Source organism: Phaseolus vulgaris, chromosome 6 (assembly GCF_000499845.2).
Source record: "Phaseolus vulgaris cultivar G19833 chromosome 6, P. vulgaris v2.0, whole genome shotgun sequence".
Lineage (NCBI taxonomy): Eukaryota > Viridiplantae > Streptophyta > Magnoliopsida > Fabales > Fabaceae > Phaseolus > Phaseolus vulgaris.
The window spans coordinates 23,774,969-23,799,200 of NC_023754.2; the positions used below are offsets into that span (position 1 = coordinate 23,774,969).

Here is a 24,232-nt window from a genome sequence, read left to right on the forward strand (position 1 = left end):
TGGGTGGATATCTTGGAAATCACGACATCTCATATGTTTGCATTAACTTCATTTTTTTTAAATTATTCTTTCACGAATGTATTCTTTATGATATGGCGCCCAATTGGCTATGATGCTTCTTGATTTTTTTTACTTGAATTATTGTGCCATGGTAGGACCAGTAAAGAGTAGGAATCGTTATCTTCTTGAAATGTTATTCCCACATTCTGTAGAATGTGATGGAGCACACAAAGCCACGAATTTAGAAAATGTTATATTTCACACAAGTATTTTTTGATGAAAACTGAATTTCAAAAAACTTGTGTACACTAAGTTCAGCATCTTGATCCTAACTAAAATTTGCTTTGTAGGACCACAGCAACACCACATACCACTGCAGTAGGCACTGTGCAAAATAATTCACCTCTCTTAAGAGAGCATCCACTCCCCTGAACCTCTCTGCATAAACATTTTCATACTAAATTACCTTTAGCATTGACCTGTAATGTAGTAGGGGTAAAAGAGTGATTTTCAGGGAAATTGTGAAGCATTAGAGCTTTCTTCAACTTTGGCTTACATAAAATAAAATCATGAAATAAAAATCAATTTTAGAGAGAAAAAATAATTAGTTGTTATAGTAACTAAATTAGATACTATTTTAGAAATTATTTTTTTTAATTCTAAATTAGTTTCGATTATTGTTAAATAATTTCTAAATTAGTATCAAATTAGCTATCAAGGTTTTAACTACTAATTAAATAGAAACCATTTAACAATAATATAAGCTAATTTAGAAACCAAAATTTTTTTAGTCTTTAAAATGATCTTTAATTTAATCATTATAACAACTAATTATTTTTTATTTCTAAAAATTAGTTTCTATTTCATAATTTTCTTTTAATGTAATAAAAGCATGTTATGTGACTTTTAAAATAATTATTAAAAGTGTACATATTCTATATAAAAAGCATTACACCTTTTACTGACAAAAAGTTATCTTTGAGTGTGATTTTAAAATAAGTTTTAGAAATATATATAAAAAAATGTACCAAATATGATATAGTATCTAGTTTTAATAACTATGAAAAAATTATATTATAAAAGAAATTTAATCTAAGTTACACTACAAGGAAATCATGAAATAGAAACTAATTTTTTTTTTAGTTTTTAAAATGGTATCTAATTTAATTACTATTGCAACTAATTATTTTGGTCTCTAAAAATTGGTTTTTATTTCATGATTTTCTTGTAGTGTTAATTTGATTGCATACACTACAAGAAAATCATGAAATAGAAATCTATTTTAAAGACAAAAAATAATTAGTTGTTATAGTGACTAAATTAGAAACCATTTTAAAAACTAAACAAACTTTTGGTTTTAAAATTAGTTTCTATTATTGTTAAATGATTTCTAAATTGGTATCTAATTAGCTACCAAGGTTTTTGCTACCAAATTTAGAATCTAAATAATTGGTAGTTAAAATCTTAGTAGCTAATTAGATACAAATTTAGTAACTATTTAACAATATAAAAACTAATTTAAAACCAATTTTTTTTAGTTTCTGAAATAGTCTATAATTTATTCACTATAATAACTAATTGTTTTTTTTTTAAATTAATTTCTATTTCACAATTTTATTGATAAATCTAATTAAACATGGTGGATGATTAAGAGTAATTAATAATTATGGTATTCTCTTTTAAGTTTCTTATGTCAAAGTCAAGTTTCTAAACAGGAATTCTGTAATAAATCTTTTAAAGATCTTCTTTCTAGAAAGCCACCTATTTCTTAATTATTAGAAGAGTGATGATATTTTGATATTCTTTTTTGTTTTAGATAAAATTGTTTAATAACTTGTTACAATAATATAATAATATGAATATTCTAATTATAACAAGATCATTTTTAAATGATATATTATATGTTATTATAATAAGGTTCTACACATTAATTTGCTCATTTTTACTCCATCATTAGCATAAGGTTACAAAAGTCAAATGGTTGTCCATTAACCATCTGCATGACTTTGGAGTACTTGGTCATAACCTTCAATTGATTAAATATTAGCATGTTCGGTGTTAACTAATCATATATTAATAATTAATATTATCAAAATAATATTTTGATAATTGTTTATTAATAAAATATAAGTATTTAATTGAAATACTATTATTATTATTATAAAAAACTATTATTCTTTTTATCGACAACCACTACGAGAAAAATTTGATTTAGCTTCCAAATTTTTGCGTGGGCCATTTGCGGACGCTACTCTCGTTGGCCAAAATGAGTAAAAGCCCACGCAAGATTTACATTGGACGCATATATTAATTTATTTATTTTTTTTAAAAAAATTTTTGCGTCGGCCGCGGCCCACGCATAGGCGTCGGTTTTGCGTCGGCCGCGGCCCACGCATATGCGTCCGTTTTGCATTGCCCACAGAACCCACGCGTCCGCTATAGCCCACACATGTTTAGAATTTTAAAATTTAAATATTTTTAATGTATAATAAATATTTTAATTTTGAATTCTTTATTATATTTATTTTAGAATTATTTTTTTAATATTATAATAAATTATTTAATTTATCAATTTTGAATATAAATTAATTAAATTAGATTTATTAAATTAAATAAGCGTTTGATTTAAAATTAATTGAGTAAAATAAAATATATATTTAAATTATCTAAATGTTATATAAAATATTTGTTTATTTTAAATATTATTTATTTTAAATTTATTTTATTTATATATTGTCATAACTATTTTATTTTTGAAATTATGATATAAATTAGTTAAATTAAATTTATTAAATTGATGATAATAATATTAAATTTATTAAATATTAATATTAATACTAATAATATTAATAATATGTATAATAATATTAATTATAATATTAATAATAATTTTTATAATAATATTAATTATAATGTTAATTATAATATTAATTATAATGTTAATTATAATATTAATTATAATGTTAATTATAATATTAATTATAATGTTAATAATAATATTAATTATAATCTTAATAATATTATTAATAATAATGTTAATAATAATTTAATAATAATGTTAATAATATGAGTATAATTTATTTTATTATTATTAATAATAATTATATTAATATATATAAATTTATTTTGCACTTCCTCCCATACAAACTCCATCAAAGGCAACATCTCATTCCAACTTCCCAGATGATCCAACACACATGTCCTCACAAATCTTTTAAGGACTAGATCGTTCTCTCATACTGCTCATTTGTTTGAGGATGATATGCAGAGCTCATTCTCAATCTAGACCCCAAATAATCTTGTAGAATTTTTCAAAACTATGAAGTAAATCTGACATCTCTATCAGAAACAATATTCGAAGGCACTCCAAGCAATTTCATAATCCCTCTGATGTACAACTGTGCCAACTTGGCTATATTATTCTCAAATTAACTGGAAGAAAAATGAGCGCTCTTTGTTAGTCGATCATCTATCACCCAGACTGCATCAATGTCTCTTACTATTCTCGGCATATAGGTAATAAAATCCATAACAATGCTATCCCATTTTTACTCGAGAATATCCCACTACTGCAACAACCACTAGGTCTCTGATGTTCTACCTTTGCCTTTTGAGATGTCAAACTTGTCACAACATACTAAGCTATTTCTTTTCTCATGTCTGATCACCAAAAGGATTCCTTCAAATTTTGGTACATCTTATTCATACTGGGATGTAAACTTATATAACCCTTATAACCCTCTTCTAGAATCATTATCTTCAGTTCTTCATTGGTAGATATACAAACTCTGCCTTTGAATCTCAATATCTCATCTTCTCCCATCACAAAGTCCTTAGTTTGATATATACTACAACTAATATGATTAACATGGAATTGTACTCCCAAATTTAGATTTCTGAACTGCTCAATCAACTTCTGCTCTTCAATCATCATGGCTGACACTTGTGCTGACTTTCTTCTAAGAGTATATGCAACTACATTAGTCTTCCTTGGATAGTACATAAGCTGGAAATCAAAATCTTTCATAAACTCCAGCCATTCTCTCTACCTCATGTTCAACTCTTTCTGATCCAACAAGTATTCACTGAACATCTGAAATTGAGTTTCATATAAATAATGTCTTCAAATCTTCAAAGCAAACACCACCACTGGAAACTCTAAGTCATAAGTAGAATAATTTCTCTCATGAACTTTGAGTTTCATTGAAACATATGCAACTCCTATCTTCTCTTGTATTAAGACACAATTCAATCTCTGATGTGAAGCATCATACTAAACCTCAAAAGGATTTTTTTTTTCCTGTATCAGGAATCTCCAACACTAGAACACTTGTCAACCTTTTCTTCAGCTTTATGAAACTCTGCTCACATCTTGGTTGGATCCACTGAGACCCCTGAGCTGATAATACATACTCATAAAGTTCATATCGAGACCTAAAGATTGTCTTCTGCACATCTTCAGCCTTTACCAAAATCTTGTGCTATCCAAATCTCATATCAAACTTTGAGAACTGTGGCTCCATGTAACTGATCCATCAAATCATCAATTCTGGGTAGAGGATACTTGTCCTTGATGATCAACTTATTCAACCATCAAATCACCTTTCTTTTTAACTAACAATAGTGGAAACCCCGTGAAAATATATTGAGCCAGATTAACCACTTCTCTAACAACTCTTCTACTTGTTTCTTCAATTTAGTCAACTCAGTTGGAGTCATTCTGTAAGGTCCAATTGACATTGGTCCAACTTCAGGTACCAGATCAATGTAACATTCTACTTCTCTCTTTAGAGTTAATCCAGGTATTTCTTTTTGGAAATACTTCTACGAATTCCTTCACCACATGTATACTACTCATCTCATCTTCATTCTTAACTCCCATCTGAGTAAAAATTATAAAACAACTTGATCTTTTCTTCAGTTCAGACCACACTTGTTGAGTAGACATAGATTCTAACTCATTGGAATTTGGAAACACTATCTTTCATTGAGCACAACCTTTGAAAATGTGATTGGCAGATAGCCAATCCATTTCTGGAATAATATCCAATTCATCTCCTACATACTTGGCATAAGCTAGTGTGTCGATTCCAAATCATACAATGCTTTCAAATCCATATCAACTAAACAACATCCATTCTGCATGAATTTTTTTTTTTTTTCCAAGTAATTTCTCTGTCTGTTCCTTTTCAACAATTTTCTTTGTCTAACTATAATCTAAACACAATTAAGATATCTCACCTTTCTTCTTTCTCAATATTATTGATACTTCTCAAATGATATAATCAACTTGTAAACTTTTTTCACCATAAAATCTCAAATTTTCTTTTAAGCTTTGTTGTTCAGCTAGAGCCATCTTATGTTGTGTTATCAACAACCTTTTCCAAGCTTCATATCAAAGAAAATTCATACTTTCATCTTGGAACTTAACTCGGGTACTTCCCATGGAAACACGTGCTTAAATCTTTAAACCTTCAACATACTATTTATTTACTCTTCATAACTTATATGTATCTGAAACTAAACCTTGACACAACTAAATCTAACTTGCACTTGCTCTACACTTATAGGGTAACTATCCATTCTTACTTTCTAGGGATTTTTGGAACTATTGTTTACTATTTCTATTCCTATTCCTATAAAATGTAATTCATAAAGAATCAATTTATTTAGAAGACAACATCTAGATCTTACAAAGGCAAGCAATCTCAAAATCATCTAGAATTTGAGTTTATCAAAAAATTCATAATACTTATAATATAAAGTATTATACCAAAATAATTATTGATGTACAACTGTTAATCTAAAAGACAACTTTCCATCAAATACAAAAACACTTAATGAAATAAAATGAATCACACAAAAATTTAATATATGCTAAACATCAAACTTTTAGAATTAAGATAGAGAATCATCTTGATTCAGTTATGAGTGTGCACCCTCACTACTTTATCAAGATCTTTTCATTCTTAATACTAAAATTTTCATTTAGAACACACATTTACTATAGCACAAACAAGATTTTCAAAAACCTTTTTAAAAAAAATATTTGAAAACCTTTCACTATAACTTTAATTAAGACTCCAATAATTATTTATAAGCAAAAGAAGCACAATGAACCCACTACCCTCAGGTCATCCTAAGGATGAACTGCTCTGATACCAAATGTAACATCCCTATATTTTCCCATATCTATAACCATAATCTGTATGAAATATTAAAATAAATATATAAACATAATACAAATATATCTAAAATTTCATTATTATAATGTTTCAAATTATCTCTCTCTTCATAAGACTCATTTACATAAAATTTAAAACAAAATTTCAAAAGAAAAATAAACATTTTCCATTATCCATCTTCTCACCGAAAAACTTTATCACCTCTAACATCATCTGCTCCCGTGTAAAATACACGATCATCATAGATCAAAGAAAAACAACCACAAAACAAAACAAATGGTAAGCTAGGTATTTTAAAACTTATAACACAAATATGACTTTAAACATCCACATAAATTCATCATTTCTCATGCATTTCACATAACCATCAAGTGTCTATCAACAATTTCAATATTCCTCTTTTTCATGTTAGACTTCTACTGACTCATAACACATAGACACTTGACTCTACTTCCGGAAGACTCGTGCGTTGACTTAGACTCAGAGATCTGCACCTGTCATACTACATCACTGTGAAATCCACACAGCTATGCGCATAATTAATCTCAATATCATCTCTCTCCTAGTATGACAGGGTTAATTCATATAACATGTCAAGTTAATTATCTTTCAAACAACTTACTCATTCATATGAACCTCCTTCGACTCTCACCACCTGAATAACTTCATCTATATGATTCCATTATCTCAGGAGAGTCAGGATATCTCTTTCTAGACGAATCCCTAGTCAATGCACATCCTAAACAATCTTAACACGGTATTTTCTTTCCTGAAAATACTATGTCTCGATTAGAATTCATATTTTGAACCTCATAATATCCACCATCAAACAATCAAATCATATCAATGTTTAGAATATCCAAAATACACAACAATTCATTAACTAATCATATAAATGTCTAATTAAAGAGATTTTCAATTAACTATACATGAAATAAAAGTTTACATACTTTATACGAAAAATTATATAGGAATGAATAAATCAATCTTTTAAAAGCAAATAAAAATTAGTTTAATATTTTTATTTATTATTTTATTTTACTTTAGCTTGAGCTAGAATTCGCTAGCTTGAGCTAAAATACTCCAGAGAGCACCAGAATTTTTAGCTTGGGCTAAAATTCGCTAGCTTGGGCTAAAATCCTTCAGAGAGCACCCATAACTTTTTTAGCTTAGGCTAAAATTCGCTAGCTTGGGCTAAAAACGTCCAGAGAGCACCCAGAATCTGTTTAGCTTAGGCTAAAATTCGCTAGCTTGAGCGAAATATGCAGAAAATTTTTGCATAACTTAATATACCTATCAGATTATAAATCAATACCTCATTCAATTCATAAATTATAAATCTACATATTACATTGACAGTTCCTGTTCAGCATGATACAATCACTCTCATTGAATCCTTGAGCTATTATGTCCATTTATACATATATATGATTTTTAATTCCAAAACCATTTAAATCAAACAACCAATTCTCAATCACAACACTTTCAATTTCAATCAAACTACAATCTACTCAGAACAAGAAATCTTGCAACAAAATTTGGAATTGGTGACCACGTCACACTCACATTCAAATCTTCTAACCTAGGGTTCTATTGAAGATTTTAAACTAGCTCCCTTTACCTGGACTTTAGCAGATGCTCATTAAGATCTCCAAACCCACCAAAAGCTTAAGGATACCCTAACCTGCACCACAGAGTCCTGGTCACAAATCTAAGTACATCACTAGGACCCTGAGCTAACAGAGACTAATTCTGAAGATAAAAAACCTCACATGCAAACTTAATTTAAAAGGTAACCCAACCAAATCAAAACTAACTCAAAGGAAAAAGAGCCAAGAATGAACTTACTCTATCTAAGATTTTGATCGGTCAAACTTGTAGAGTTCACTGCCAGGAGTCCAATGGCAGACTCTAATCATCAAACTAATGAAAGAGGAGGTCAGAATCTAAGAGAGAGGAGAGAGGAAAGGAAAAAGGAAACAAAAGTGAACATACTCTATGAAAGATTGTGATCGATCAATCTTGTAGATCTCGCTGCCAGGAGTCCAATGGTGGACTCCGATCGTCAAACAGATGAGCGAGGAGGTCGGGATTTTAGAGAGAAGGCAGAGGAAAGGAAAAATGAGTTTTTAGAGAGATGATGGTTCTTTTTAAAATGAAACCTGAATAACTAAATTTCTATTTATATAGCCTTTTCACTTTAATAATAAAATATTCAGGTGTCATTTTAATTGTACCATTTCTACTCTAAGACTATTTTTCTCGGTCCTTACAGTAGATACATCTTGTTTGGTTATAGATGACAAATGAATCCATCTTACGAGTATTGTCATAACTCCGTTCTTGGAAATTCCTACTTTAATTGGGTATGGATAATATCTAAATTTTGTAAATTGTGTATAAAGACGTGTAAAAAACTGATACTCGAATAATATTTTTAAAAATAATAAAAAAATATCTATCATTTAAAAGAGTGTGAAAGTCATCAAGTTCATATTACAACAATCTTGTAATGAATTGATTGCGGTAATCCTAAATCTAAACCCTAAATCCCAGAAAAAATATTTCAAAACTCTCCTTAAATACCACGAGTTTAAAATTTTTCATAAAATACTATGAATTTCAAAACCTTCATAAAATACCACGGATTTCAAAACCTCCATAAAACACCATAGATTTCAGAACCTCCGTAAAATATCATGGGTTTCAAAACCTGCATAAAATATCACAGATTTCATAGCCTCCTTAAAATTTCAGAGCCTCCTTAAAATATGACAAATTTAAGAACTGATGGAGAAATTCGCACGCAGTGTAATTTTGTTAACGAGGATTTGTCCGCATTATTAGCTGGTGTGGCCTACAAAGATCCTAATGTGAACCTGCTTGCTCAATCTAAGTAAGTTAATACGTGTAAGTTAATATGTGTAGTAAAGGGAAAATAAAAGGTTCTAAACCTTGGTGCTGTGCTGAAATTGTCCAATTAGTGTGGATGGCAAAGTGATTTTGCCATGTACCTCTCAGTTTGCTATGTATTTACTTCGATGAATCTCATTATCATTTCCACCTTTCTCTCTCTCCTCTCTTACTTGAATAATATAAAGTCTATACATTTCTTTCTTTCAAATGCTACAGAAGTAAAACCATATTATGAATTTAATTGTGTGCCATACAATTGCGTAGCAAAACCATATTATGAATTTAATTGTGTGCCATACAATTGCGAGCCTAAAAGCATTTTGTTAATTTCAAGTTAAGTGGAGTAAAAAAAGTGTTAATTAGATTTGAAGTTGTATGTGGATAGCAGTGATAGTAAAAGTGATAGTAAAATTATAGAAACACAAGAATAAGAAGATTTTCAGACACATGAGATAAATCATAATGAGATTTTTACTTTCGCGCAACTGAAGGCTTGATCTTGGGTAAAGTCCAAAACCTATAGGGTATGTGTTTTCCTTTTCTGATTGGTCTCAAGAGTCACTGATTTGTATAAAATCTGTCAAAAAAAATTAGAAGGTATAACTGATGAGTAGAGGGTTCAATGTTAGTTTTAACGCTTTTTAGTTACGTTTTTGTAAAAGAGGTTAGACTCAAAGTTTTTGCTTATGTTATGAGATTGGAGTAAGAGAGAGTGGTAGGTCTTTTATACAATAATTGATGTATTTATGAAATAACTCTTATTTATTCATTGTTTTTTATAAAAAATTAATTAGGATAGGAATATATCAGACCAACAGGCACACCGTGCTTTGAAGTATTAATATGTTAATCACCTGGAAGTTGGAGATAAAATCTGATATAAGCATTGGGATATATACCCTGTCTGCTACACAAAAATGTATTGTAATACAAACCTACGGGTATCTTGTACTTGTAGCAGTGTGACTGATTCATGTAGATGCACACAGTCCTTGTCCTGATAATGTAATGACAATATTAAACACATAATATGCCAAGAGTTGCATAGCAAAATCACGTTTGCATGCACACTTTGTTTTATTTCAGTATTGTAGTAAAGAGGTTTACAACCTTTAGTTTGCTTTTACAGCTCACATTTCCCATTAACTTAATAAGATTGAGAAACCATGTTTTATTATGGATTTTTGTTCACAAAATTACACTGGGACCGAATTTCTCCTTCATCCCCCGTCAGCACTCCAATATTTCCCATTTTTATCATTGACGCCCTAAAGTTGGCAAAGAAAGTGTTTTGGTTACTGCTGAAGCTATTGACAATGGGAATGGTATCAGCACCAGGAGTAGAGAACAGTTCTTGGTCGGTCTGAAGTAAGCCTTTGCGTTGCTGAAGATTGGAGTAATATTTGTTATCAAATTGATCAGGAGTGGTGAGGTCCAAATTGGTGAGGTTGTTCCCAGTTGCATTCTGGGGGCATATCTGACGCAGTGTTGCTAAGTAATTTGTATCCAGAGTTGGATCAGGGTTTCCAGTGTTGTTGAAGTTGTATAATCGGTTGACGAATGTAATGCAGTGAGCTCTTCCAAACGTATGAGCACCTGTGTATATGCATATATATATATAATGGTTTGAAAATTAGAAATAGTACATGTAGTGTTTGTTGCCATGTTTGAAAAAACTTATTCACCTTCACTTTTCAACAAATTAAACAAAAATTAAGAAACTCTATACACCTTAAATAGAATTTGAGATCATGAAGTTGATGCTTGGTATTAGTGATGTGAATTTGATTATGTATACCTGAGAGTGCAACTAAATCAGTGGTGTTGAGACCTTGATTAGCAAATGATGCTTTAAGTTGAGGGAGGGTGAAGAAAGGAGGAGGAAGGTTTTGATTTGCAAGGGTTCTGTTTGCAGTTAAACTATCTTTTCTTCCTAATAGAACTGCCCATGCTGGACCTCCTCCCTGAAATAGATAGATTAAAACATTTTAGTACATATTTTATAAAACTCACAAAAAGTTAATGGTGGATGTTTAGCTAACTGAAATTTTAATTTATTGCCTCCAACAAAACAACAATGTACCATATAGCACAAATATTCATTAATTATTTAAAACATCATCAAAGATATCTCATTACAGACAAAAATCAAATTATCTTCTCTTTCCTTTTCAATGACTTTTTCTCAAGAAAAAAACAAAACTATAAGTAATAATAAGCATTTTGCACGAAAATCCAGGTCACATGTACTTAAATTATTGACTTTCAATGTTGATGATGCCAGGTATTACCAAAATCATTTTTGCCGTGCTAGAGTTCAACACGATAACGAATTGTCCTTATAAATAAGGAAAAATTTCTTTTGACATTCCAAAATAAAATAAATATAATTAAAATAATATTTTATAGGGTTGTTAAATGTATGTGTTTTACGGGTGTTAAATATCACCACCCTATAAATAAATACCTAAATACCCGAATTTTGGAGATGTTATTATTTGAGTGTATAATATATTATTATAATTAAACATTGCTTAAGTTTTATTTTTTCTCTTTTTGCATATCTTGGAGGCAAGTAAGTTCAACACGGTTTGAGTCCATTTATTCATGTCATTAATGGTGACTCACACACACACACTAAAATTATGGTATTAAAAACTATGCCCTTTTTTCAACCAGCTGACTCAAATAGGTTTAATCTTAATCACGCAAGTTATTTTTTTTTTTCAATCAAGGCTTTAATTACGCCAATTAATTTTCATAAAGAATAACCTACAACTCTTGGGAATGTTCTCTGTCTTGCTTCTTTTTTTCAAAAGCCCGGAAAAGTTATTATAATCAGTCAATTTTTTCGAGTCTAAGAGTATCAAAATTAAACATTATCACTGATTTCCATCCATTAATACTTATCCCATCATTAATACTTATTGAGATTGAGATTTTTCAATGATATCCGGTGTGATCTGATTCAAAGAATTCACTACAAGAAAAAAAAGTTAAGCTAGTTTTAGTGAGAAAAAGTAATGATAAATATAAGATTGGTTACTATTTATATATTATTTGTGATTATTTTTTTTTCACTAATATTGTTTATAATAGTGACAAAATTAAAAATATCACAATAAATATATTAAAATTAATGATAAAAATAAAATTTGTTCCTATTTATTTATTATTTGTGACTATTCATTTTATTTGTCACAAATGTTATTCATGATAGTGACAATATTAAGAAATATCACAATAATTATATTAAAAGGTTAAAAACACATATCATAAATAATTACTAAAAAATATATAATATTTTTTATAATAAAAATATAATTAATATAATTTACTAATTATTTATAAATTAATAGTTATTTTTATCAATGATAAATTTTTAATTATTAGTCTGTTAAAATATGTCTAACATTATTTTCATTTTATGATAATATAATTAACGGTGATAACTATAAAAATTATGACTATTTTTTTAAGTTATTAAAAAATAATTGTTCTACTTTAGATTTGAACTCAAAATCCTTTAATGAAAAAAATTCATTATTTTCACTATATCACTTTAGAATTATCATGATGTTTGTATCAATAATAATAATTCATTCTTAAAAAAAACTATTAAATTTATGTTATTTTATATTTAAATGTATGATTTTCTTTTTTATAAGTCAATATTATTTTTATTTTGTGATAATGCAATTAATAGTGTTATATATAAAATTTGTCACTATTTGTATATTAGTTGTGACTATATTTTAAGTTGTCACTATTTGTATATTAGTTGTTACTATATTTTAAATGTGACTAATTTTAAGTTGTCACTAATTTTTTATTAAAAATAAAAAATATACATGCTATAAATAATTATTTATTAATGTAAAATACCATATGATAAATTTATTTTTCTTTCAATAAAAATATAATTAATAAAAAATTTATTGAATTTTTATAAATTAATAATGATTATTTAATATAAAATATCATATAATACTAATTTCATTATTATATAACTAGTAATTGTGAAAAAAAATATTAAAATTTTTCTATTTTAAATTTGAACCCATAATCTTTTATTAAAGAGACAATTTTACTTTCATTGTGTCACGTTACAATTACAATACTTATTTTGACACGATCGGTCGGTTACTTAGACCGAGTGACTGACTCGTCTAGTACCGACCGGTACATTAACAATTTAAGAAATTATACAACTAATGTGTTAAAGTGAAAATGAAAACATATAATCAGAATTCATGAAATTATAAAATAAATAATCAAAAGTACATAATTCATCCGTCAACAATTTTTTTTTATCTTTTCTTTTCAATTTAACACTCTTTTTATTTGACTATGTTCTTCTTTTTTCTTCATACTTTATAAATTATATAGACTTATACTATTTATTAAATTTTATCTTTTTCTAAAAATAAATATAATTATAAAATATAAATGATTAAGTACAAAGTTTGTTATTATGTATAAATACATAAATACAAGATAATGAATCAATCTCTATTTGTAGTAGGCTTATAACTGGTTAAAATATTCAAAAATAAGTTTGAAGCTTATAATTTAGTCAATTATAACTAAATCAGTTATCATGTATTGTTCTCCACATATGTTGAAACAATGTATATTTCTAAATATCTCAAGAGTTAAGATACGAATAAGATGTTAGTACTTAAGCTTATATATTATGAGAAAAATGCAATTATTCTCTTTGAAATTAGGTTTATCAATGTTGTCTTACAAAAATATGCGGTAAATTTTGTCATTAACATCATAATATATAATATACAATTATTTAATTGTAATTATTATTTTATTGTTGACCTTATAATATATTTAAATAAATAATAAAATATAAATATAGTTATATTTAAGTTAATATATAATCAATGTTTATGGTTAAATAAAATAAGATAATTAAGTATTACTTTATTAAAAATATATAAAAATTTAACATCATTTATTAAAATAAAAAATTATAAATTTATTTAAAAAATTAAAAATATATAAATTTTATTAAAAGATTATGAAAAATAAATATTTTTTTAAGAATATAAACGTTTGAGTAACATTTAAAATGATTTATAATGAGATAATTATATTTTTTAAATTAAATTATAAAAAAGACAAGTTTTTTTAAAGTAAACTTGAATAAAAATTACTCTTATTTTATACTTCTTAGATTGATCCATCACATATGTAACCTTAGGATTACACCTCTCCTCAATATTACTCAAAGACTCATGTTTATATGTTTGTGCATATCTAAAACAGTTATTTTCATGAGATGTTTAATCTGAATAATAATAATATTAATGAAATTAATAATATAAATGATATTGAATATATGAATATTATTAATAATTTTTATATTATTAATTATATTAATTATATTAATATTATTAATATTATTAATATTGTTAATCATACTAATAAGTATAATAATTATTATAACATCACAATAAAATTTAATTAGTGTAATGGTTGAAGCTTCTTTGATTATTTAAGTGACTTGATTTTGATTCTTACCTTGTGGAATTTATTTTTAATATTAATAATAATTATAATAGCATAAATAATATTTGTGGTGAGAATTTAATTATTGTCATGAATATTTATATTTATATGTGATTGAATTTTGATTATATATATATTTTTTTTGTCTAATTCACCTTAATTAGGGCATTACTATAATGACACCACGTTAAATGATTGAGAATTTGAACTTACCAGAACAGTACCCATTTGAGCTGCAATAGCAAGAATATCAGCACAAGAAACTTTCCCGGGACAACTTTTTTCCACCGCTGTCTTGATATTATTGATCACATCCAAACCCCTTATTGAATTGTTATTTGGAAGTGCCTCTTGCTCGCTTTCTATAGTAGCAGTGTTGTTCAGTAAAACTGATGCATCACAACCCTGTCAACAATATAACAGTATACCTTTAGTTGTTGTTAATGAGATTTCTCCTTTTTATCAGAATATCTATATCCTATTCTAGTGATAAAAAAACAGTAAATGTTGTCCAGGTTTGTTTGTTCCTTGTTATAGAATAAAATCAAGAAAACTGTATTAAGCTGAATTAAGCCACCTTTTTTCTTTAAGTACCTAATTACAACATTAGGTAATGAATGAATGCAACTGTGCACATACCATGGTTGGTTTAATAAGCACAGTGCTTAGTAAAAAGAAAACAATGACAAGTGTTTTGGAAAAAGAAGTTCATACTTGAACAAAGCAATCATGAAAATGAAGCCTGACAAGGCTAGCCCCTATTCGGGGATCGGTTAAGGAAGCTTTAAGGATGACTGGAAACACAATATAGAACAGATTTGGACATGTTTTTATGTAGAACGTAGGACTAAGCTTAGCATTAGTGACTGAAAACCCTGCATGCAATGCAAATGCACACAACACTGCCACTGCTACTACACGCATGAAACTCATTTTCGTTGTTCTTGATCCCAACTTAATATGTTCTCAGATCTCACATCGATCCTTTATTTATACAAGATATCAAGGGTGGATATCTTGGAAGTCACGACATCTCAAATGTTTGCATTAACTTAATTTTTTTTTAAATTATTTCTCAAAAGGTAAACTAACATAATTTCACTTATAATTAGTTGTTATAGTGACTAAATTAGAAATCATTTTAGAGACTAAACAAAATTTAGTTTCTATTATTGTTAAATAATTTCTAAATTGGTATCTAATTAGCTACTAAAGTTTTAACTACCACTTATTTAGATTTTAAATTTGGTAGCAAAAACCTTAGTAGTTAAAACTAGATACCAATTTAGAAACCATTAATAATAGAAACTAATTTAAAAACCCAAAAAAAATTTAATTTATAAAATGATATCTAATTTAGTTACTATAACAATTAATTATTTTTTTATTTTTAAAATTAATTTTTATTTCATGATTTTCGTATTCATTACTATACGAGTTCCAATTGGTTATGATGCCCACTTACTTCTTCCCCCTCAAAATGCAATTCCAATTCGGCCAGAGAATCAAAGGGCAGATGGTATGTCTTTCTATTCATCCTGATTGTTGGATTGAAATTCAAATCCGAATGCGAGCAAGGTTAAAAACAATATATAGAATCTAATCCGTCCTTCTATCAATCGAGAAAAAACATTCATCCAAAATCTTTCTTTATTACTACTACATAAAACACTACATTACATAAACAACCACATATGACTTTCCTAGAGAACTAAGAGCTTTAAAAGCATTCTGTTATGCTAACTACATTAATTCATTTCGAAACAGAAATAAGTCAAAGGATAGGCCTTAACAAGTAGAAAGAAGATAAAGGAACTATTTTTTTTTCTAGTCTTGATTTTTTTTATACTGGAATTATTGTGCCATTGTAGGACCAGTAAAGAGTTGTAGAATGTGGTTGGAGCACACAAAGCCACGAATTTAGAAAATGTTGTATTTCACACAAATATTTTGTGATGAAAACTGAAGTTCAAAACTGGTGTAGTAAGTTCAGCATCTTTAATCCTAATTAAAATATGCTTTGTAGGACCACAGCAACGCCACATACCACAGGCAATGTGCAAAATAATTAACCTCTCTTAAGAGAGCATCCACTCCACTGAACCTCTCTGCATAAACATTTTCATACTAAATTACCTTTAGCATTGACCTGCAATGTAGTAGGGGTAAAAGGATGATGATTTTCAGGAAAATTGTGAAGTATTAGAGCTTAACTTCAATTTTAACTTACTACTTTAAGAAAATCATGAAATAAAAATCAATTTTAGAAAAAAAATAATAATTAATTATTATAATAACTAAATTATACTATTTTAGAGACTAAAATAATTTTTAATTTCTAAATTAGTTTTTATTATTGTTAAATAATTTCTAAATTAGTATCTAATTAGCTACCAAAGTTTTAACTATCAATTATTTATAAAAATTTGATAGCAAAAATATTGGTAGCTAATTAGATACTAATTTAAAAACCATTTAACAATAATATAAACTAATTTAGAAATTAATTTTTTTTAGTTTTTAAAATAGTATCTAATTTAGTCACTATAGCAACTAATTATTTTTTGTTTCTAAAATTAATTTATATTTATATTTCATAAATTTTTTTAGTGTACATTGATACATTAATTTTTCTGAATTTTAACTCATAGTGTAGAGTCAACTAAGTTTCGTCAGAAAGTGGCATTGTTTAAGTAATAATGTTATAATGTGTACATTAGAGAAAAAGGTACTTCTTCATTTTCTCCTTGGTTATGTTTCTGCAGGGATTAGGACATACAAAATATTTTGCGCTGCCGTTACCTCATTTAATTATATTTTTTATTTATAATAAAAAAATGTAAACATTCATTTGCAGAATAATATTTTTTTTACAATTTGACTTATCGAATTTAAAAACAAAGTTTAATTTGCCTGTGCTCTCCACTTAAAAAGTTTTACACTGTTAACTAATAAAAGCATTATCATGTGACTTTTTAAAATAATTATTATAAGTGTACATATTCTATATAAAAAAAGCATTACACCGTTAACTAGCAAAAAGTTATCTTGAGTGTGATTTTTAAAATAAGTATTATAAATATATAAGAAAAAATGTACCACATATGATATGGTATCTAGTTTGTATAACTATGAAAAATATTACATTATAAAAAAAATTAATCTAAGTTAATTTGATTGCATAAATCTAACAAAACATGGTGGTTAAGAGTAATTAATAATTATGATATTCTCTTTAAGTTTTCTTATGTCAAAGTCAAATTTCTAAACAGGAACTCTGTAACAAATCTTTTAAAGATCTTCTTTCTAGAAAGCCACCTTTTTCTTAACCATTAGAAGAGTGATGATATTTTTTATATATTTTTTGTTTTAGAAAAAACTATTTAATAATTTGTTACAGTAATATAATAATATGAATACTCGAATTAACAAGATTATTTTTAAATGATATATTATATGTTATTATAATAAGGTTCTACACATTAGTTTGTTAATTTTTACTCCATCATTAGGATAAGATTACAAAAGTCAAATGGTTGTCCATTAACCATCTGCATGACTTTGGAGTACTTGGTGATAACCTTCAATTGATTAGATATTAGCTTGTTTCGTGTTGACTAATGATAGAAAATTGTTTATTAATAAAATATAAGTATTTAATTAAAATAATATTATTATTATCATTATTATTATTATAAAAAAACTATTAATTTTTTTTACCGGACAACAAAAAAAACTTTTAATTGATTGTATATGAAAAAGAGTTGTCAAAATTATCATTTTCTTTTTTAGTTATCATAGTAATAGACTTCCTTTTTAAGTATCTCATCTATCTCGGTAACAATAAAAACACTATAAGCTTTTAAAATATATTCTTATAAAAAAATATATAAATCTTTGATGAACTTAAAAATTTGAATTTTTGATGGGAGGTACATTGTAGATACATCTTGTTTCAAAAATAATAATGTGAAAGTCATCAAGTTCATATTTAGTCATCAATTCACTATAAGAAAAAATGGTTTTAATGGGGGTTTATTTTTATATTATCAAGGGTTAAAACTTCCATTAAGTCATTTATTTAGAATTGCAGTTTTACCTCGCTATACCATCCTTGGGGAACATGTTTACGAAGGTTTTTTTGAATCTTAGGAAAAGTCTTTCAAAGTCCCTGTTAAATACCACGAGTTTAAGAACTTTCGTAAAATATTATGATTTTCAAAACCTCCGTAAAATATCATAGGTTTCAGAACCTTCGTAAAATATCACAGGTTTCAAAACCTCCGTAAAATACCATAAGTTTCATAAACTCCGTAAATTACCATAGGTTTTAGAACATTCGTAAAATATCATAGGTTTCAGAACTTCTCTAAATTACCATAAGTTTCAAAACCTCTGTAAATTACCATAAGTTTCAGAACCTCCGCAAATTACAATAGGTTTCAAAACATTCGTAAAATACCATATGTTTCAGAACCTCTGCAAATTACCATATGTTTCAAAAAATTCATAAAAGACAATAGGTTTTAGATATGAACATTTGTTTTTTCATTCATTTATTATTTATGAATTCATGTGTTTTTTCAACCACAATTATTTACATATATTGTATTTATTTATTTATCTATGTTTGTTAAATTATTTTTCAATAAATAAAATAAATAAATGGATATAACATTCATTAATGGTCATTTTATACATATATATAACTAAATTACAATTTATACAAAAATATATCAATTAGACACAAATACAAAATGAGTTAAAAAATTATAAGGAATTAATAAAAGACAAATACTACTATGAAGTAATACAAATGAAAACCTAACATTGCTTACAAAATAAGACAAAAATCATTTCTACATTATATTATATTCTTCAACTATCACATATATTCCTCAATGTCCAAAATTTATTCTAGTTGCACACTTTCTTGATGAGAAACCTACAATTGAGAAACCTACAATATAAACATGTAATAGAAATATAAATCTAAAAAATAAAATGTTTTTCAACCACTTCTTTACTACAATAAATTCAGAAAAGTACAACTAAAAATGCTATATTATATGTTATTATAATAAGGTTCTACACATTAGTTTGCTCATTTTTACTCCATCATTAGCATAAGGTTACAAAAGTCAAATGGTTGTCCATTAACTATCTGTATGACTTTGGAGTACTTGGTGATAACCTTCAATTGATTAGATATTTGCTTGTTTCGTGTTGACTAATGACATATTAATAATTAATATTATCAAAATGATATTTTGATAATTGTTTATTAATAACATACAAGTATTTAATTGAAATAATATTATTATTATCATTATTATTATAAAAGAACTATTAATTTTTTTTTTACTGGCAAAAAAACTATTAATTGATTGTATATGAAAAAAGTTGTCAAAATTATCATTTTCTTTTTTAGTTATCATCATAATAGACTTCATTTTTAACACTACAAGAAAATCATCATTTAGAAATCAATATTATAGACAAAAAATAATTAGTTACTATAGTAATTAAATTAGAGACCATTTTAGAGACTAAAAAATATTGATTTCTAATTTAGTTTCTATTATTGTTAAATAGTTTCTAAGTTGATATATATTTAGCTATCAAGGTTTTAACTATCAATTATTTATATTCTAAATTTGGTAGCACCCAATCTGCTTTTGAAAATGACAAAAATAACCTTACATAAAGGAAAAAAAAAATGTAAATAAAAATTACTTTTGAATGAAACCTTTTATCTAGAAACATTCCAGATTTCAATTTCCGAAACTCATTTTTTATTTCCAGAAATTTTTATCCAAAATGTGTTTTTAATTTTGAATTCTGGATTTTTTTTGTCTAGAATGTATTTATTTATTTATTTTTGAATTATATTTATTATTCTGTATTTTCAAATCCGGAATATGGGTAATTTTGAAATTTTGAAAAAATAATAGGGTGCAGGTTATAATTGATAGGGTGTGAAGAAAAACGTTTCAGATTGATATTTGAACATTCAGATTCTCACAAATTTCCAAATTACTTTTTGAACAACTCAATAGATTCTCACAGATTTCCAATGTTCACACCTAGAAATTATTTTCACTCCATTACCACGAAATTATATATATATATATATATATTAATTAACAAAAAAGAGGGAAAATTAAAAAATATTAAATATATTTTTTAATTATTTGTTTATTAAATTAGTTAATTATATTTATTTATGAAGGTTTGAAAAAAAAAAGTAAATTATTTTGATGAGGTTCCACAATAAATCTTTATAATTTAACAAAAGGATAAAAAAAATCTTCTTTAAAATAAACTTTAAAATTTAACAAGGTTAAAAAACTTATTTTTATTTTATTAAGGTTAGAATAAACTTAATGAATGTTAAAAAAAATTCCATTATTTAGAATAAACTTTTAAAATTTAATGAAGATTAAAATAACTTCCATTAATTAAATCTATTACTAAAATTTTATTAACATTCACTATATAACTTTCGTTAAAATATTTTATTTTATTTTCTTGTGATTCTTGCTTAAGTCCGCATGTATGGATATTGATATTGCAAATATTGAATGTCACCTGGATTACAATATGATTTCCACTTCGATTGAATGTCTTAGTAAGAAAAAATACAAATTATTTTACATTGTAGATAAAAGTAAAATTGTTATATAAAATCATATTTAAATATTTATAATTATAAAAATTTAATTAAAAAGTACTTTTATATTAAATTTAATAGTAATTTTTATATTTTATAATTAATATTATTATTATATAAATTTATTTTTTATTATAAATAACTATTTTTATTTTTTCTATATTATAATTATATTTTTTTTATTAAAAATATTGTTAAATATTTTTATTACTAAACTTATCTAATACTTAATTTTTTAATATTATTTTATTTTTATTATATTAAATTATATTATATAATTGATTATATTTAGGTTTGTAACATATATTATATATAATATAATTGATTATATTTTATATATAATAATAATTAAGCTAATATATTTTAAAATTAATTCAATATTTAAACATACTTTTAAAATAAAACTACTATTTTTACAAAATATTATAAAATTTGAATTAACAACATAAATTATTTATTTTATATATTTACAAATAATTAATTTATTGAAAAAATAAAATTAAGAAAATAATTATTACTTTTAAAAAAATTGAAATCAAAATGATAACCCAATTTCAAAATTTATAAATTTTGCATAACCTATTCTCTTACAACAAAAAAATCATTTGTATCATTATTTGAATTTTGATCTTCTATGCAATACAAACCACAATAATAACAAAGGAACTTAAAAAAAAAAATAGTGATAATCGATTATGTATTAAGAAACTGAATATCCTTCTAAAAATCGCTTCTAATCAATTATATATATATATAAATAAGGATAAGAGCTTATTTCTTGAAAAGTCACAAATATCGATTATACAAAGTTGTTAACCGATTAGTTCTTCTTTTCTTTTTCCATCAAAGCTTATCTCAATGAACACCACCAAAAAAGCAGGGAATGTCCATTAATCATTATTTATATAAGTGGGTGCAAATTTTAATCCATGAACTAATTTTATGGGATATGAACTAGTTTTATAGGATTGAGTTAGGTTTAAAATAATGAATCATTTCTATTATTATGATTTATCCAACATCACTTTCAAATCATGCCTAATTGTAGGCACTTTCTATCACGTGCATATATGTTACGTAGAATAAACTAAATTAAGACAACGAGTTTACAGATAATTTTTTATTTTATTTTATTTATTTATTATCAGCATCAAAGTAGATACATAATAATATAGCAGAAGATACATCAGAAAATATTTGGCATGCACACTATCCTTTGGTTTATTTCAATATATTTACAACTTTTTGCCTTTACAGCACATTCCCATCAACTTAATCATTATTTGGATTTTGCCACCACCTTCTCTTTTCGATCCTTGGATGCCACACCAACTAATCCAGATGAATCTTCATTCACCAAATTACACTGCAACCGAATTTCTCCTTCATCCCCTGTCAGCACTGAAATACTTCCCATCTTTGTCATTGACACTGCAAAGTTGTCAAAGAAAACACTTTGGTCACTGCTGAAGCTATTCACAAGGTGAATGGTGTCAGCACCAGAAGTGGAGAAGAGTTCTTTGTCGCTCTGAAGTAGGCCATTATGGTTCTGGAGATTGGAGTAGTATTTGTTATCGAACTTATCAGGTGTGGTCAGATCCAAATTGGCGAGGTTGTCCTCAGTAGCATCTAGGGGGCATATCTCACTCAATGTTGCCAAGTAAGTGCTGTTCAGAGTTGGATCAGGACTTTCAGTGTCGTTGAAATTGTGTAATCTGTTGCTGAACAAGCTGCAGTGAGCTCGTCCAAACGTATGTGCACCTGTTCATACTTTAATGCTTGATAAATAACCTAGTTATGGTGACTTTGTGAACTAATTTTTGAAATTAAACTAAGTTTTGAATACAAGTTCTGTGAGAAAATATGAATTTGATTGAGTATACCTGAGAGTGCAACTAAATCAGTGGTGTTGAGACCTTGAACAGCAAAGGATTGTTGAAGTTGATCCAGTGTGGAGCTTGGTGCTGGAAGGTTTAGATTAGCAAGGCTTCTGTTTGCTGTTAAGCTATCCCTTCTTCCTAATAGAACTGACCATGATGGACCTCCTCCCTGTGAAATACAAAAATTGAAACAATTTAAGTGAAAACCTGGCAGATACATTTTGCTAACAAACAGTTTGTGCCTGGAAGATATATTTAAAATATTATAATAAACTTTGTATAAAATTTAAATCTTTGTAACATTATAAGATCAATAAAACTAAGACAGATAACTTATTTAAACAATTTTGTAGAGTTTTTTGGAATAAGAGTGTTAGTTGGGAGTTAAAACTTACCAGAACAGAACCTACTTCAGCTGCAATAGCCAAAATATCAGCACAAGAAACTGTTTCTGGACAACTATTTTCTACTGCTGTTTTGATGTTATTCACCACATCCAAACCCCTTATTGAATTGATATTTGGAATGGCATCTTGTTCACTCTCTATGGTAGCAGAGTTTTTCAGCAAAACTGATGCATCGCAACCCTGTTACAAACATCAACAACCTACTTCAAACTTAATCATCGTAAGTTTTGCATGTCATTTACTTGCCTCTTAAAAGAAGTTATATAGTTTAAGATGACATATAAGTATACAGCACTTTCCCTTCAGTTTTGCATGCATAAGGTTTAGTCTAGTGAACAAGTAGGAACCTGAACAAAGCAATCATGGAAATGAAGTCTGATGAGGCTGGCACCAATGAGGGGATCAGTGAGGTAAGCGTTATTGATGACTCCATACACAATAGAATATAGCAGAGGGCATGTTATGTCATAGTAAGTAGTACTCAAATCTGCACATGACACTGGAAACCCTAATGTACACAACACTGCTACTGCTACTACAACCATACGCATACAACCCATTTCACTGTTCTTCAATTCTGACTTACTTTATACTCAGATATCATCTCCATCCTCTATTTATAGAGATGAATTTGGTGCATTTCTT

General features: G+C 26.7%; 2 protein-coding genes across 2 annotated transcripts; both read right to left on the reverse strand.

Annotated features, from left to right (window-relative positions):
- Window positions 1-10,132: 10,132 nt before the first annotated feature.
- On the reverse strand, window positions 10,133-15,583 carry LOC137832048 (peroxidase A2-like). Its single transcript, XM_068640020.1, has 4 exons — window positions 15,342-15,583; window positions 14,841-15,032; window positions 10,900-11,065; window positions 10,133-10,697 (listed from the first exon to the last, which is right to left on the reverse strand). Exons 1-4 carry the CDS (start codon window positions 15,558-15,560, stop codon window positions 10,276-10,278), a joined length of 999 nt encoding a protein of 332 aa, XP_068496121.1. The 5' UTR covers window positions 15,561-15,583; the 3' UTR covers window positions 10,133-10,275.
- Window positions 15,584-22,491: 6,908 nt separating this feature from the next.
- On the reverse strand, window positions 22,492-24,232 carry LOC137832046 (peroxidase A2-like). Its single transcript, XM_068640019.1, has 4 exons — window positions 23,935-24,232; window positions 23,576-23,767; window positions 23,184-23,349; window positions 22,492-23,061 (listed from the first exon to the last, which is right to left on the reverse strand). Exons 1-4 carry the CDS (start codon window positions 24,145-24,147, stop codon window positions 22,580-22,582), a joined length of 1,053 nt encoding a protein of 350 aa, XP_068496120.1. The 5' UTR covers window positions 24,148-24,232; the 3' UTR covers window positions 22,492-22,579.